Source organism: Sitophilus oryzae, unplaced genomic scaffold (genome assembly GCF_002938485.1).
Source record: "Sitophilus oryzae breed Bouriz unplaced genomic scaffold, Soryzae_2.0 scaffold_177_pilon_pilon, whole genome shotgun sequence".
NCBI classification, from domain to species: domain Eukaryota; kingdom Metazoa; phylum Arthropoda; class Insecta; order Coleoptera; family Curculionidae; genus Sitophilus; species Sitophilus oryzae.
In genome coordinates, this window is record NW_022146479.1 from 4,870,868 (window position 1) to 4,888,220 (window position 17,353).

The 17,353-nt window shown below is 31.7% G+C and overlaps 1 protein-coding gene across 1 annotated transcript; it reads left to right on the forward strand.

The window, feature by feature from the left end:
• The first annotated feature begins 10,149 nt into the window (after window positions 1-10,149).
• On the forward strand, window positions 10,150-13,688 carry LOC115882465 (alpha-tocopherol transfer protein-like). Its single transcript, XM_030900536.1, has 7 exons — window positions 10,150-10,259; window positions 10,337-10,502; window positions 10,566-10,722; window positions 11,342-11,594; window positions 11,652-11,762; window positions 13,205-13,307; window positions 13,454-13,688. Exons 2-7 carry the CDS (start codon window positions 10,355-10,357, stop codon window positions 13,600-13,602), a joined length of 921 nt encoding a protein of 306 aa, XP_030756396.1. The 5' UTR covers window positions 10,150-10,259; window positions 10,337-10,354; the 3' UTR covers window positions 13,603-13,688.
• The last annotated feature ends 3,665 nt before the right edge of the window (window positions 13,689-17,353 follow it).

Here is a 17,353-nt window from a genome sequence, read left to right on the forward strand (position 1 = left end):
ACGGTACAGTATCTAGCTCTACGGTAAAATTTTTTTGATTTATCAAAAACAAAGAAATGATTATTGGAAACTAAAAAAGTTTAACCTTGCCTCACCACGATTTGACAATTGATAAAACCAATTTGTATTACACTTCGGGGGTTGGAATCTTTGGTGTTACAACAGAAAAATAAAACACTAATTTCGGGATCCCATTAGCCAACACGCCACGCCACGCCACGTCATGAAGATCTGTGCGTATGCTTTTCCATTTAATTACATGTATTGCGTACACACTAGGCAACACGCCACCCCACGCTATTCCACGCTATTACACGTGTGTCGTCTGTCCCAGATCTCATGTGTACCCTCCACACTCTTTCCCACGTCGCAACACGTGGGTTCACGTGTGATAGCGTGACGTGTGGCCTTTGGTGAATTAGTGTTTTATTTTTTGAAGAGTATTAGTATTGCTTATATTTTCCACATACCTAAAACACAGAAATTTAAGAGAAAATTGGTATTTTAAATTTTGTCTTAACGCCTCCTAATGAACAACTTTTACGATTTTTCTTTCTTTTCAGGGTTGTCAGGTATTGAAACAATGTCATGAATGAAAGAAATGCTTCCAAATATTAATTAAACTGCTCATTTGAACCAACCAATGACTAAAACTCAAACAAAACAAATTTCTTATTTCTCTATATTTCATTTATTATTATTTCGAATAAACCATAACTAAAAATCACCCAGTATTATTTAGATTTTGCAACATTTTGCTGATGGCTAATAATATTTCACACGTTACGCGGGCATGCCTCTTTTTTCTAACATAAAATATGCACGACAATTACAGGTTTGCGGTTTACACAGGAACCAAACTGACGGTTTAGTCCAGGCAGATATATTATTTTGTCCAGGAAAATAGTTGTATAAGTTAAATTCCATGAGGCAACAGAGCTCTGTTTTCGAATATAACAAAATTTAAATTGTTATTACTATTAATGCGTTATTTTATTATTTATTTATCTGTTTTGAACAGTCGGTCTGCAAGTAACTCCATACTGATGTCTAATAAGGTCCTTCACTATATTGTCTACTATTGTAAATATTTTTGGAATCGTTACAGGATGTGGACAACATTATAAGAATTTGTATAAAATCCAAAATGAACTCCAAAATATTTGATCTTATAGATATTTGAAAAAACATTATTGGTATACCTAATTTATAATATTTTTAGTAACGCAACAATCAGTAGATTGCAGAAAAAATAATAATATACAGTGTTTGGCAATAGTGCGTCGTGCATCTGTAGCTCCTAGAATAAAGAATTTGGAAATTTTGTTTAAGTGTAAACCTAAAGTATGTTCTAGGATGTATTTCCGGAAAATATTTTAACTACTACTATTTTTTTTAAATGGAACACGCTGTATATTATTGCATATTTGGTTTCCTTTCAGACCACTTTACGCAATTCTAACATATGAGTAAATATATTTCCATACGATATCCATAGTTTCACATTAAATACATCCTTGTACATACTTTATGTTTACACTTAAACAAAATTTCCAAATTTTTTATTCTAGGAGCTACAGGTGTCCGACGCACTATTGCCGAACCCTGTATATTTGTATATTCATATATGAACGACAACTTTCTTTTTCAAAAAATCGTTTACATAAAACAAGAGAGACGTAGGCGTAGTAGAACAAAACAACGTAAATAAGAAATAATTTAGTTTATTAGAAGTTAACGTGATAAGTTTGAGATACGCATTGAAACAAATTATAACTTTACCCAGTCTCTGAATGGTTTCTCTCTACCTTGATTAACAAGCTTGATTATAAAGTCTATTGAAACTGAATTTAACACGTTTTGGGTATTGAAAATATATCATTCGAGTATTTGGGCGCTCAGTTTAATACTTTATCTGTATTTTAAACATACAGAGCTAATGATAACTTTAGAAATAGTTTAGATTGCTGATTTCTAGTTAATAAAAAGACCACAAAAGTCAGCGGATAATCATAAAGCTCAATGATCGTTGAAGAAACTAGGTTCACGTTATACAGGTCAATACAAATCAGTAGAAGGAAATTTAGATTAGTATGAACGATACTGAAAATTATTAATATCATTTTTTTAATAATTGTGTGAAATTATTAAAAAATGTGTGAAATTATTGATGAATATGGATATACAGGGTGGTCCGAACTGTGTTCCGGAAACTTCGGTAGCATATTCTGCAGATAAAAATAAGTAAAAAAGTTCGTATAAATGTATGTCCTAAAATGCTTAGTTTTGGAGATACAGGGTGTAGAAGTTTCATTTTTATTTTGATTTTTTCCAAATAATTTCTGAAGTAACGTCAGTATTTGAATGAAAATTGGTGTCTACGAGTTTTTTTATATAAGAAATTTGATTTTGATGTCAATATGACTCCTACTTGTAGAGGGCGCCACCTACATATTTTTTTAACTTGTTTGAAGAGTAATAACTTTTCGTCCGTACCTGTATAAAATTACTGATTAAAAAAATAAACAATTACCACGTGTTTTTCGTAAAAAAGGTCTCTTGGTAAAAATCGTTACGAGTAATGGTTCTCGAGATATTTGGAATCGGATTTATCAATACCTGTCATCATTGACATAAATTAAACATGTTGACTAGATAGTTATTAGACTGAAATCATAAATTTGAAATGTTTTTGTGCCAAAAGTTCGACAGAAGCTGTTTTACCATCATTTTTTCGCAGAAAAGTTGATGATTAATTTAAAAAAATAAAAATTTCCCAAATTTATTATTTCAGTCAAATAACTATTTTTTACTCAATGTGTTTATTTTTGTCAATAATGACATGAATTGACTGTTTCCATTCTAAATATCGTGAGAACGGTTGCTCGTAGCGACTTTTATCAAGAGACATTTTATACGTAAAAAGTCACGGAAATGTATATTTTTTCACTCAGTAGTTTTATACAGGTAGGAACAAAAAGTTATAACTCTTCAAAACAGTTAAAACACATGTAGGTGGCGCCCCCTACAAATAGGAGTCATTTTGGCATCAAAATCCCCCCCCCCCAAATTTCTCTTGTGAAAAAACTCTCAGACACCAATTTCCATCGAAATATTGACGTTACTTCAAAAATTATTTGGAAAAAATCGATATAAAAATGAAACTTCGTCACCCTTTATCTCCGAAACTAAGGATTTTAGGACATACATTTATACGGACTTTTTAACTATTTTTTATCTGTAGAATATGCTGCCGAAGTTTCCGGAATAGAGTTCGAACCACCCTGTATATTGAGAAGAGACCCGCCTATACGCGTACTGTCACTATTCTCACTTCAATCAGACTGCTAACTGACGGGGTTCTATTATCGATGAGTCTGACTGTTTTTATTAATAAATATATTGTTTTTACTATTACCTTGCAAAGTTTCAGCCTTCATAAATCATTTTGAGTGACAAAATTTTTTTGACAGCGCGTTTAAGGTAGCGCTGACGCTTGACGCTTTTTTTTTTTTATATTGCATTCGAATGATATCTACAAATTTTTGGCCTTCAGAAAACAGTTTGGAGGTGTTAATTAAAATTCTTAAAATCTTTGCGCACTTTTCAGCGCCAGGTGTCCCGGAACTGGAACTGCTGACTATACCTTTGCTTTTTAACACTAAAATGCAATCGATTTTGAAAATATGAGCCTTCAGAAAACTCTTGCATGTTTTTGCACCCACACAAAAAGAACCTAGTACGCATAATTGTAGTTGTCGTCACTGGTAACTGCCCCACGGGGGTAAACCTCGTGAGATGGAAGATTTCCAACGACTACTGCAGAGAATGCGGAGAGGAAGAAAAAACCATAGAGCACCTGCTGTGCCACTATCCGGCACTGGAATACCGACGCGACGCTTTAAAACTTTATGGCAAGGTTTTTGGGGGGACTAGAGGAAGCAGCAGAAGCCAACATCAGCGACATCGGGAACTTTGCAAAGAACTGGAAGTACTTTAACGCAAAGAAAGAATGAGAAGAATGTTTGGTATATCAATAACAGGGGTATCGCAATGGGCCCAAGGCCTCCGAGTGAGGGATCAAGCATGATCCCAAACCTCAGCAACATAATATATAGGTATTATCGGATAATTCTTTATTGGACCAGCCGAGCCGGTATAAATCTTTTACATTTCTCACTGCCCAAAGGGTCTAAGAACTCTAACTTTCATATCTATTTCCTTGTGATATATCCGGTATGTATATTTATATCGCCGGATGCTTTTCTGAACCATCAAATAATGCCCTTTGTTTGTATTATTTCCATTTCATTGAATCGAAATCTATATGTAAATAACCAAGATTCGATATGCGTTTTAAATCGGACTCATTTTTCTTCGACTGGCGAACAAAATATCTCATTTTTATTCTTTATATTTATCCTCGTTTCATATCTTTCCCATTTAATTTAATAAGCTGTAAGAGAATTTGTATAATTGTGTAATCTTTTACCCACAATACGGAAAATTAAACGGTTCATTTATAAACTCGATGTTTCATTTAACCAGTTGAATTAGGAAAAATTAAATAATTGGTCAAATAGTTAAATGAAAGCGAATTAAAGATATTATTTTTGTTCTATAACTAAAAATCAAACATTTACCATTAGAGTGAGAAAATGTGTCGTCTTATTACTTGATAATTTAATTTTAATTTTTCTTTAAATAGCGACGGCTGGTAGAAATTCCATGTAGGTACAGTACTCTGGTTGTTTTTAGGGTTCCATCAACAGGGTAAAAACGAGAACCCTATTACTAAGACTTCGCTGTCCGTCCATCCGTCTGTCACAAAGCTCTATCTTATGAACAGTTATAGCTAGACAGTTGAAATTTTTACAGATAATGTATCTATGTTGCCGCTATAAGAACAAATAGTAAAAACAGAATTAAATAAATGGTTATAAATAAAAAGTACTTTCACTAAACATTATCTTTTAAGTAAGAATTTTACATAAAATCTTTCAAGTCCTCGGTGGCCGCGTGGTTAAAGCGTTAGGACTTTCCGCTGCTATGACGTTGGAGTCGTAGTAAGGCAGGTTCGAATCCTAGTCAAGGCGACTGTTTTTTAATCGTATTTTTTTAATTTTTACATATTTATTTTTACTTTTTACATATTTATTATTGATTAGTACAATTTTCAGTAATGTGTTTCTTCATTTTTTTTTAAAATCGGAAAAAAAGTTTATAATAATATAGTGTCTAATGTTGTATAGATAATGAATGGTACGGAACCCATCGTACGCGAGTCCGACTCGCACTTGACCAATTTTTTCTACTCCAATTATTCCAAGTTATTACATTAGGAACGTAATAAATACCTTGTTACATGTCCTAACAAAAGTATGCAAGTGCCAAGCGAAAGGGTCTATTTATTTTTTTTATATGTATTTTAAGAGATATTTTAAAAAATTATTATTTTTAGTTCTACTGTGTTTTCCTCATTTATGTTGAAAGAAGAATTTTGGCCACTTACCCCCTTTCGTATATCCACTCTTCAATTATCTTAAATACCATTATTTTTTTTTATTTAATTTGCTCTATCGAGCACTGAACATCAGTCTTATAAATTTTAATAAAATTTAATAATAAATTAGAATAAATAAATAATTTTTAATTTTATTTTTATTTTAATATTATTAATTGTGATTAATAAAATTGCGCGTTTATCTAATTAAGAAGATCGAGATCGACAAAATATCAAAATACAACTTTTAATCGGCATTAAACGGCTTACACAATTTTGCCAGCAAGGGAAAAAAAGTCAGTGGCGCACATGTTTTTTTAGAAAAAAGTTCCAGTGATAACCCGTATGCACGACCCTGGTAAATCTACCAACACTTTCTTAACATAAAAAAATGTAGCACTTTTAGTAACTTTTACCATCAAAATTTCATTCGAATAACTTGGCAGAATATTATAATAAATCGAAAAAAATAAGATTTTTAACCTCCTATATGCTACGAAACAAAGCAGAATCGGACCCATGTTGGTAAAAAAAAAATCTAATTTTTACGTGAGGAGGATTCCCCATGAAAGATGGGACATGTTTTTTGAAACACCCTGTATAAAACGCTGTAATAATTAGCTGCCGCTGCCTTAAGGTAACAAAAAAATGTAATTAAGTTAGTTTTACTGTTGTCGTACGAAATTTAAAAAAAAAAGAGCTAATTAAACATAATTTCAAAAAAATTCTAAAATTGTTAGATATTTCCTGAAGAAAAAATGGAAAAAAACTAAGAAAATTTAAGTCCTTTTCGGCTTTTATTTACACTCACATATTCCCGTCGCTTTTTCAACAGCCCACAAAGGTAAAAAAGGCACATTTTTCCAGGACTTACGTAAATCCGCAGGGATTTTTTCTAGCTAAGTATATATGTTCATCTGATTCGAAACTCCGTTCATTGAAATATCGCCGGACTCATCATTTACACGAAACAATTTCAAACTCAATCAAAATTTAATCCTATATTCACGACAAAAGTACAGTTTGTTTGAACATGCTTTTGAAGTGGGCGATTTTAATTATTCCATGGCCAACTTTTCCTGCCTTGACCGCAAACGAGCTCCCTTTCAACGGAACACTATCTAACTAAATGCACCTAATTGCCGTAAATAATAAAATTGTACGTATTTTATTATTTTCTCTTCTAGTTGTTTAAAAAGCATCCTACATAAATAATCGCCCACAAAGTCTGCAATGGATGTAAAATACCCGAATGGAAATATTTGAAGACCAAAATTATAATGCGAGTTTGTAGAAAAAGTTTATTAAACATTTTCTGTGTTTATATTGTTACAAAACCAGCCCAGTTCTAATAAAAGGAAGGGCCCAGCTCTACGATCATTGAAGACTTTAAATTAGCCACACGGAACTTTCTCTAGAAGCGAGAACTTGTTGTTGGTGGGGAAGCTCCTAGTCAGGTGCTAGGGGGAATCCCCTCTAGCATTTTAGCTGATTTTTTTTTAATTTCTCGTCTCCTGTCTCCATTACCTCTCTCGTCTCTTTTACCCTCTGTAGAAGTGAATAGCCTGACTCACCCTTGCGGTGAAGCTGGAGGGAAACCCCCTAGCAACACTGAGAACATTAACAGTGCAAGTTCCAAGGGACCAACCCCAAAGGGAATTACAGGAGAGGCAGCTGACTCCACGACCAGCTGGTAACTCCGTGACACCAGCCTCCACAAGTGGCACAGAAGCTACCTCTTCCTCTAGTAAGGGTCGGGAGCCTACCTCTAGACAACAGGCTACACAAGCTACTGTTTCCTCGACCCGGCATGATTTGCTCCAGAGGAAGTAAAAGCGAAGACACTCCTGGAAGAAGTGGAAAGTAAACGAATCAAGAAACAGCCTAGCGCATTTCCACCAAAGAGCAAGAGAGGGAGCGAGAACCTCTCACCTCTGCACTGGCAAGGAGAGAAAAAGCCAGGATGAAAAGACATTTAACACCAGGAGACAAGTAAGGACATATCACCAGCTTTTCCTGAACTCTATTTTAAGGACATCGAGTTGGTCAGGTCCTCCCAATAGAAAATGTATAGTATTTTAGCAACAATTATAAATTATATTTTGTCTGTAAGCTTTTTGATAAGTAGGTTTATTATTTTTTATATTTTAGATATATCCTATTTGGAAAATCCTAAGAATAAACAGTTCTCAGGATTTTCCAAGTAACAATATTGGAGTTCCTCTCGTAGAATTCCTATAGGAGAGGTTAAATGCTTAAATACCAGCACATTTTTTATTAATTTATTTTATTTTTATTTAGTAAATATGACAATTTGATTAAGCTTGTGCTACGATACTAACAATATATCTATTATAAACAATGTATTAGTAATTAGAGGTTTAACATAATGTAGCGTCATAGACAACAAAAGTTAACGCAAACCGACAACTTGACACTTTCTCCTAACCTTTAAGAGCCGACCCCTAATTGCTGTAACTTGATATGGAGTGGAAAACTCCAGTTAACTTCTTCTAAAATATTTTAGTGCAATGTTTCTTATTTTTATTTTACTCAATAACAACTCTTTTATTGTGATTCTAAGCAAATTTGTGTACAAGAAATATCCACTGTGAAATTTATCTCATCCTAGTAACTTTTAAATAAATATGCATATTTTGAACATAGAAAAATGTGCAATTTTTTAAAGTATATATTTTATTATTTTTCGATTAAGCAAATCAATTTTCAACTTTATGGCGCCCCATTTTACGTTTTATATATTTTAAAATAGCGGATGTGCAGGATTTACAGCTCGCATTTACACTTTAACACTAAATTTCCTCGAGCATTAGTTCATCCGTTCACAAAATAATGGTATTTTATCGTTTAAAATAATAAAAATATAGAAACTACCATCCTGCATTTTATAAATTAGAAAGGGCCGTAAATACGTAATGTTTTGTATATTTTTGAAAAAGGCTTTAAGATTTATAGATTTTCATCTATATAGAATATATAGCACTTATTTCTATCTGTATCGAATAATCTATTATATTAATTTTTAACAAAATTCAATTTGACCCCAGCACAGTTGTATTTAACAATTTGAAGCCTTGGATTTTTTGGTTTGTTTGCAAATCAACCAAAGCAACACTGCTCTTCAATTCAAATATCTGTTTTATATTAAAAACCACTGGATTGAGATTTTATTTCAAGAAAACATTATGTTTTTAAGTAAGTTTTTATTTTAACTTGAAGTCAGATTTGTCTGACCTACAAAAAACACCCAACACTTTAAAAATACATCAACTCCCACCGATTACAAAAATATAAGCGAATATATAAGAATAGTAGTAGTGGAATAGTAGTAAATAATAACAAAAAGTAGTTCCATAAGTGTTTTATTTCAGTGGTATAATCTGTCCAACGAGTGTGGGAAGATTTCGACAAAACAGCTTGAATTCGATTAAACGTAAAAATATAATAATGTAGAGAAAGTTTAGAAATCAATTAAAAAAATACAGAAATTTCATTTTTTAGCTACTTTTAATCGCTTATCTTATAGTTTCATATTTTTTGTTGCCTGGCAAAGATAAGGCTTATCTCTCCAATATTAATTTATTTAATTAATTAAATCCGAGAAAACACTTGTTACAAATTATACTAAAGTAATTAGTCCTAATGATTAGCTGATTAGAATAAATAATATATTACTTTTATTTTTCGAACCTTCTGTATTATTATTGTTGATACTGATATTGTTAGAAAACGCCCGTCTGTAGAGAAAAAAGTAGTTTAAAGTGAAAAAAGTGTATAATATCTATAAACATAGAACGAAGACAAAAATTAATTGAAAATCGACAGTCAATACAAAAGAATAATAAGCCCTAAAAACTAAAAGCACTGATACAATAGTCAGAATTGAAAATAAAGTGGTTTCGTCGAAAATAATTATATTGAAGTAATAAAGGATTTAAAATCTTTGCATTTTTGATGGTTTGTTTTGTTCATTATACAGGGTGGTCCGAATTGTATTCGGGAAACTTCGGCAATATATTCTGCAGATAAAAATAGGTAAACATGACAGGACATATTGTATTGGTGTCCTAAAATGCTTTGTTTCGAAAATACAGGGTGTACAAGTTTCATTTTGTTTTCCAAATAATTTCTGAACTAATGTCGATATTTGGATAAAAATTGGTATCTAGGGGTTTTTTGACATGAGAAATTTTATTTTGATTTAAATTTGACTCCTACTTGTAAAAGGCGCCACCTTCATATGTTTTAACTGGTTTGAAGAGTAACTTTGAAGAGTATTTTTTTTTCCTGTTTTTAGTTTCGTGAATACAATTCCGACCACCCTGTATATCATACCCAACAATGTGTCAATCAAATTTGAATGTGCTAAAGCCAATGAAATTTCCAAGGTGATTCAGAAGATTAAATTTATAATTTTAGTGCCTGATCAAGTTTGATTTTTTCCAATAATTTATTTTTTTTTTTAATTATTTATATTAAAATTTATTTTTATAGAACTTTTGGGGGTTAATAAAATTTTTTTTTTTATTAAATTGTTTTAATTCAGCTTATGTCGAATTAAATTCATATTTGTTTGGTCTGCACACCAAATGATAGAGAGTCTTATCTCATAGATAAAATTAAGATAAAAGTAAAAATAAAAATTCTATTTCATTTGCTCGCAACCGTTGAAAACACATTTTTAATAACGATTGTACAGTCACAGTTTTAAAAAAATTACTTAATATTTTTTTTGGTAAGTAACATAATTCTGTATTTAATGAATGAAGAGTTTTTTTTCACTATATTAATTATGAATAATAATAATTACAGTACTGAATTAAATTCATAATGGGAAAACCTTTATTAGTAGTAGATGCAAATATCATTTACAAACATATTGAAGCAGAGTTTGGAAAGAAACAAACAGATATAGAAGATTGTATAAATATTCTAGAAGAATGGTTTAAAACCCAACCGCATTTGCCTGAACAACCAAGTGAGCTTAGATTTTAAATTATGCTTTAAAAATGAAATAAATTTAAAAATCTATTATTTTCAGATAGAACTCTAATAAGAGCATTTTTATTTTTCAATAAATTCAGCATAGAGAGATGCAAAGAGAAATTAGATATGTATTATACCATAAGAAATAAGCTACCTGAAATGTTTCAATATAATCCAGCATCAGCAGAAATGATAAAGAATAGCAAAGTTAGGTAAGTTTCTAAAAAACCAAGGGGAGACTAAAGGAACCAGAAACAGCTGGCACATCTCCACCAATGGGCAAGAGACAGCGAGCGAGAACCTCACACCGAGGCGAGTCATCAACTAGAGGTAAGAGGGCCATTGTCAGGTCCTCACAATAGGAAATGACCTCAAATCCAAGGAGGCAATAGAAAAAGAGAGATATATCCTCCATTACAGACTCGGGACAACACCGGTATCAGGTCTAAGGAGAGACCAAGTTAAAGAGGTGGAGAAAATGGAGATCGATCCTCCAGCATCCACCTCACGGGTACCTCAGCCGGAGAAAAGCTCCTCGACTGTGAAGGGCACGGAGGGCCAAACCCCAACCTTCGAAGGGCTTATACCATCGTAGGAGGTAGATGTGCACTCCTCGGGAAATACCCTGTCTCCCCTACAACAGGGAGGTCCCCATGTGTGAGGGGTTAAAAACTATATGATGAATGATAACTCAAGAAAGGGGGACACAATAGATCTTTAAGGTCACGGTGATTGAGCCCCCTTCAACTCATTCTACATTCTTCTAAATAGTCTAATTTTATTTTTGTACTTTATAGCCTAATGCAGTAAATATCTGTTTTATTATTTTAGTTATATTGTACCACTACCCAAACTTGCTCCTGATAACAGAAGAATAATATTTTGCAAGTTTTCAGACCAGTATGGACCTGAAGATTTTGATATGGAAAAGTATCTCTGTCATATCTTAAATACTTTCGAGGTTCTTATGAGGGAAGACTTATTTTTGGGCTCCCATTTTGTAGTCGATGCTGGTAGTGTGAAAATGGGCCATGTCACTAAAGTTAATCCTATGACATTAAAGAAAAGCTCTGTTATAATGGAAGTAAGTCTACATGAATGGAAGTGTATGTGTAGAGTAACTGGACGTATTTTTTTTTAGAAAGTTTACACCAACAGAGTTGCCTCGATTCATTGTATTAATTTTTATCCAGCTTTAGAAACTACAATGAATATCATAAAAAGCATCATTCCAGCGAAGATTGCTAAAAGGGTAAGACAAGGAAATATTATTTTTATATACAGGGTGGTACCAACGAATATATAGCCGTGCGTAGCTATATATTCTGTGATGGTACTCAACAATAGACTAAAGATCATTATCATATATGTATCGAGAATTACGTAAAATATATTAGATAAAACTTTAAGGCAATGCTAATTAATAACTAAGACATTTTACAGATTCTGCGTCAAATTATATATTTTTTTTATTAAAACTATTGAAACTGAAATATTAAAAAAATAATATTGGTAAGATATTTTTATAGGGACAATGAAAATTATTATATGCAAAAATATCTCAGTTGATATATCCTGTAATATACAGGGTGTTTTAAAAATCATGTGCCATCTCTCGTGGGGAGATTCTTCACGTAAAAATAATATTTATTTTTCATATCAACATGGGTCCGATTCTGCTTTGTTTCGTAGTTACAGGGTGTTAAAATCTTAATAATACGTCGATTTATTATCATTTTCTTCCAAGTACTTTAAGTGATTCGAATGAAATTTTGAGGATAAAAGTTACTATTAGTGCTACATATTTTAATGCGAAAAAAGTGTCGATATATTCACCAGGGACGTGCATATGGGTTATTACTGGAATATTTAAAAAAAAACATGTGCGCCACTGACTTTTTTCTTTTGATATTAAAATCGTAAAGGCCGTTTAATGCCAATTAAAGGTCCAATTAGGGTAAATCTCTTGATATTTTGTCGAATTTGGCCTCCTTGATGAGATAAACGCAATTTTATTAATCACAATTAATAAGATAATTAAAATAAAAATTAAATTAATAAATTATATATTTTACATAATTTATTATTAAACATTATTACTATTAGTTATTATTAATATTAGTCCAACATACAGCAATTTCAAATAAAAAAAAATAATGGTAGGTATTTAAGATAATGACAAAAAAACTAATTTTAAAAATCTTTAACATCCTGTAGCTCTAAAACTATACATTTCCATACCCATGTTTATAGGAACTTTTTTTCATATTTTTAGATGAGGAATCAATGAGTACTTATTTAAAACTTTCACAAGACACTTATTAGACTTGGATGACGGCAAATTAATAAAATTGCGTTTATCTCATCAAAGATGCAGAAACCGACAAAATATGAAGAGACAACTTTTAATAGCATTAAATTGCTTACCTATGTTGATATGAAAAATAATTTTTATTTTTACGTGAGGAATTTCCCCACGAGAGATGGCACATGTTTTTTGAAACACCCTGTATATTTTCCTAACTCTCAAATCAAATGAGATACCTAATAATTTTTTTGCAAACTCAGCCTGTACGAAAGATTCGTAAAGACGTGTAACAACAGATTACAGTTTCGATTTATAAATGCTGCTGTCGATATATTCAGTTTCTCTAAAAAAAAGATGTATTTATGTATATCGTATAATCATTTTAGTTTCACTATCACAAGAATGCAGAGGCTTTATTCTCGATTTTTCCAAAATCAATTATACCCTCCGACATAGGTGGAGATGAAAGCTCTTTAGATGAATTAAACAGTAAGTATTTTTCTAATCTCATACTTAAGGTAAGACACAAAAATAACATTATATCAATTTAAGTGTGGGGTAAAAGCACAGTATAAGGAAACTTTCCTTAAACTATGGTAAAATCATAGTTGCCATTACAGTATTCTATTTTGTAGATCGATGGATTGAAAAGTTTGGACAATATAAGGATTTGTTCGACAAACTTGGGGCTATGAGAGTAAATGAATCGCTCAGACCTACTAGGTTAGTTAATGACGAAGTTCTAGGCTATTACGGCAATTTTAAGAAGCTTGATGTTGACTAAAAACGCTGCACCTAAGATAAATTGTTGGCTGTTCATTGATTACTTTTTTATATTTCGATGGGTTTATTAAAGCGTTTATTTCTTAACAGTGTCTTATTTCTTATTTGCATTTCTATAACAGTAAATATCGTCGGTGAAATGTGTTCAGCAGCTAACTCCATTATTCCTACTTTTACAGGAGAGGTACAAAAATATGTACAAAAATTATAATGACTTTATTTTTAAGTGCACTATTTAGATGGTAGATTATTCTTTTATTCTAATATTGATACAAACAATTTATAACAAAATTATTGAATACGTGCTTAAATAGAAACTAAATAAAATAAACTGTCTTGATTTTATATGAGATCTGACAAATTTTTATAACGGAAGAATTGTGTTGTGATACTTTGCATTTTTTTACATTCTATGTTTTTGATGGGATATAAACTTTACAATAAATATATGTCACTGTAAATGTCCGAAATGCGGTAAAACCATAGACTTAAAATAAAATATATTATACTTTATTTTAAGTCTATGGGTAAAACCTAGGATATAAGCGCGCTAAACCTAGGATTTACCAAAACCAAGTGGTAAAAGCTCGAAAACTTCTTTATTTTGCTTCCATTTCGGACTTTTACCGGACACAAACAGTAAATCTTAGTATTTACCACACCGCATTGGTATAAGTACGAATTATTTTTCTTATAGCAACAATATCGACAAATTAAGAATGTCGATATACAAAGACATCTCTGTTTTTCTTTACTTAGGCATTGAAATTTTACCGATTATCGTTTAACAATATCGATTTTTATAACGTATCAGTCTTATATTTGTTAATGTAAATGTCTGAAATGCGGTAAAACCTAGGATAAGCGCGCTAAACCTAGGATTTACCAAAAACATTAACTAATTAGGTTAGCCTGGTTATTTGGAGGGTGTTAATGCATTGGTTAGCCTGGTTATTTGGAGGGTGTTAATGCATTGGTTAGACTGGTTATTTGGGGGGTGTTAATGCATTGGTTAGGTGGTTATTTAGAGGGTGTTAATGCATTGGTTAGCTTGGTTAAGTGTTGGAGGGTGTTAATGCATTGGTTAGTCTGGTTATTTGGGGGGTGTTAATGCATTGGTTTGGTGGTTATTTGGTGGGTATGGATGGTTTTCACTACCACTTACTTATTCGTACTTTTACCAATGCGGTGTGGTAAATCCTAAGATTTACTGTTTGGGTCTGGTAAAAGTCCGAAATGGAAGCAAAATAAATAGTTTTCGGGCTTTTACCCCATGCTTTTGGTAAATCCTAGGTTTAGCGCGGTTATCCTAGGTTTTACCGCATTTCGGACATTTACAGTAACATATATAAACAACACCATTTTTCAAAAGAGCAGTCATTTTCGATAATAAAAATGTTGTTGCAGAATAGATTAAGTTTTTCAATGCAGCTGCTGTCGATATATCATTATTTCGCAGTGCTTTAATTAAAAATAAATTAATACAGGAACATTTAGCTAAATAACATTACATTCTGAAATTTATTTCGCTCTAAAACAATTCGTCATTTGGAAGACCTATTGAAAAGGCAATTAAATTTTTATGCAACAACGATAAAATAAATTGGGCGAGTTGACAATCATTAAATTCAATAACTTATAAAATTTAGGATGATATCAGGCTATCTCGGTTCACTACCGATTGAACCGAGATAGCATGAGGTATGAAGTAGGCAATACGCGCGTTCGACAGTCGCTTAAATACACCTTTAGAACAGTATGATAATCCGAGTAACAAATGCATTTCGACATTTAAATCTCTATCGATTTTAATTTATCGACACTATTCTACTGTGCAACAAGGGAGGAACACTGCATCGAAATATTCAAATGTCATTAGGGTTTCCATAAAGGCTTTTGGAAATTCCGGACAAGTAAACTCAGAAATCCAGACAAAATCCGGACAAATCAACTCTGAAATCCGGACGTCGCGCGTCGCAATAAAGAAACTAAAAATTTATTTTGAGTAAAGTTAATTTAAGTTATAATATACAGGGTCGCTTTTATGTATGGAAACGGTCGATTATTAGGTAAAATATAGGAGGTACCGCAAAAAATTAAATACAAAAGTTATACGATTTTTAAATATCTATTAACGAGTAATAAATTTAAGTATACAGGGTCGTTCATAAAGTCGTGGCACATCAAGGTTTATTTTTTTTAAATAGAACCCCCTGTATATTATTATATATTTCAATTCTTGCTTCAATTCTAATCAAAAATCGAAATACACACAATATACTTCAAACCAACCGTTTCCGAGTTACTGACTTTTGAAAATATCACTTAAAAAATTCAGTTTGATTAATTTCGATTTGTCAGGTTTGATTTAATGATACCATTCTGCCGAAACTGTGTTGTAATGGGTTTTTAAATTCCTATTAGCTACTAGTAAATTTAAGTATACAGGGTCGGTCATAAAGTTGTGTCACATCAAACTTTATTTTTTTTACCCTTACCCCCTGTATATTATTACAAATTTCAATTTTTCCTTCAATTTTAAGCAATAATCGTAATACACAATGTACATAAATTGAAGAATTGAAAGGTTAAACAAAATTTTTGTAATTTCCAGGCTTGATATACTCTCATTTTATACATCTATGAATGCTAACTTGAGAACTAATGTCAAATATTATTCAGTATCGCAGTTTCGGCAGAATGGCATCGTTAAATGAAACTGAACATATCGAAATTAATTAAACCAAATTGTTTAAGGTTGGTTTGAGGTATATTGTGTGTATTTCGATTTTTACTTAGAATTGAAGGAAGAACCGAAATATGCAATAATATACGGGGTTCCATTTAAAAAAAAGGATAATTTGATGTGCAACGACTTTATGACCGACCCTGTATACTTAAATGTATTACCCGGTAATAGATATTTATAAACCCTATGACTTTTATATTTAACTTTTTGCGGTACCTCCTATATTTTACCTAATAATCGACCATTTCCATACATAACAGCGAACCTGTGTATAACTTTTATAGGACGCAAATCAGAAAAGCCAAGAACCAACAAAATATAAACTAAAAAAAACATTCACCTTCCAGGAGCGCACCAAATAGGCCAGTAAACGTAGCCGAGTATTATATGTAAAGGTGGAAAAAATTAGTAACCAACCAATCTCAACGAGAATATATAGATAATGATCTCCTATTTAACCCCTCAAAAGTCCCATTCGGTCCCAGTGGGGGAAGTCGAAAAAACTATTGATATGTTTTTGTAGAGAATTAAATTTAGAATAATATTTTACCTTCAATCATTTTTTTTTCTAAAATAAATAGTAATAGAGATAGAGCAAATTATTTACTATACATTTTTTTTAATTTTTCTAGTTTTTTTAAAACAATCAGCTATAATTTTTGCATTAACAGTATAGTGTTAATATAGATAAACCAAGTATAAATTTCAGCATTAAAACAATTAAAAATAACGTTTAAATGTTTATATTAAATAAAATTATTATTAAAAAAATTATTATTAAATTAAAGTTATTAAATAAAATCTGCTATGACGTCATCCTGAGCGTCATTTTCGTCCTCAACTAAAATACAAAAGTTTGTGCAACTGAGTCCGTAGCACTGACCACACTTTGAAGAACATTTAAGACCCAGTTTTCTACATGAGCAATTTTTAGAGCACTGACTCTCTTTGCAATTGCAAAAAATTAATTTTAGTAGGTCAGGAGGCGTCACATCTTCCGTTG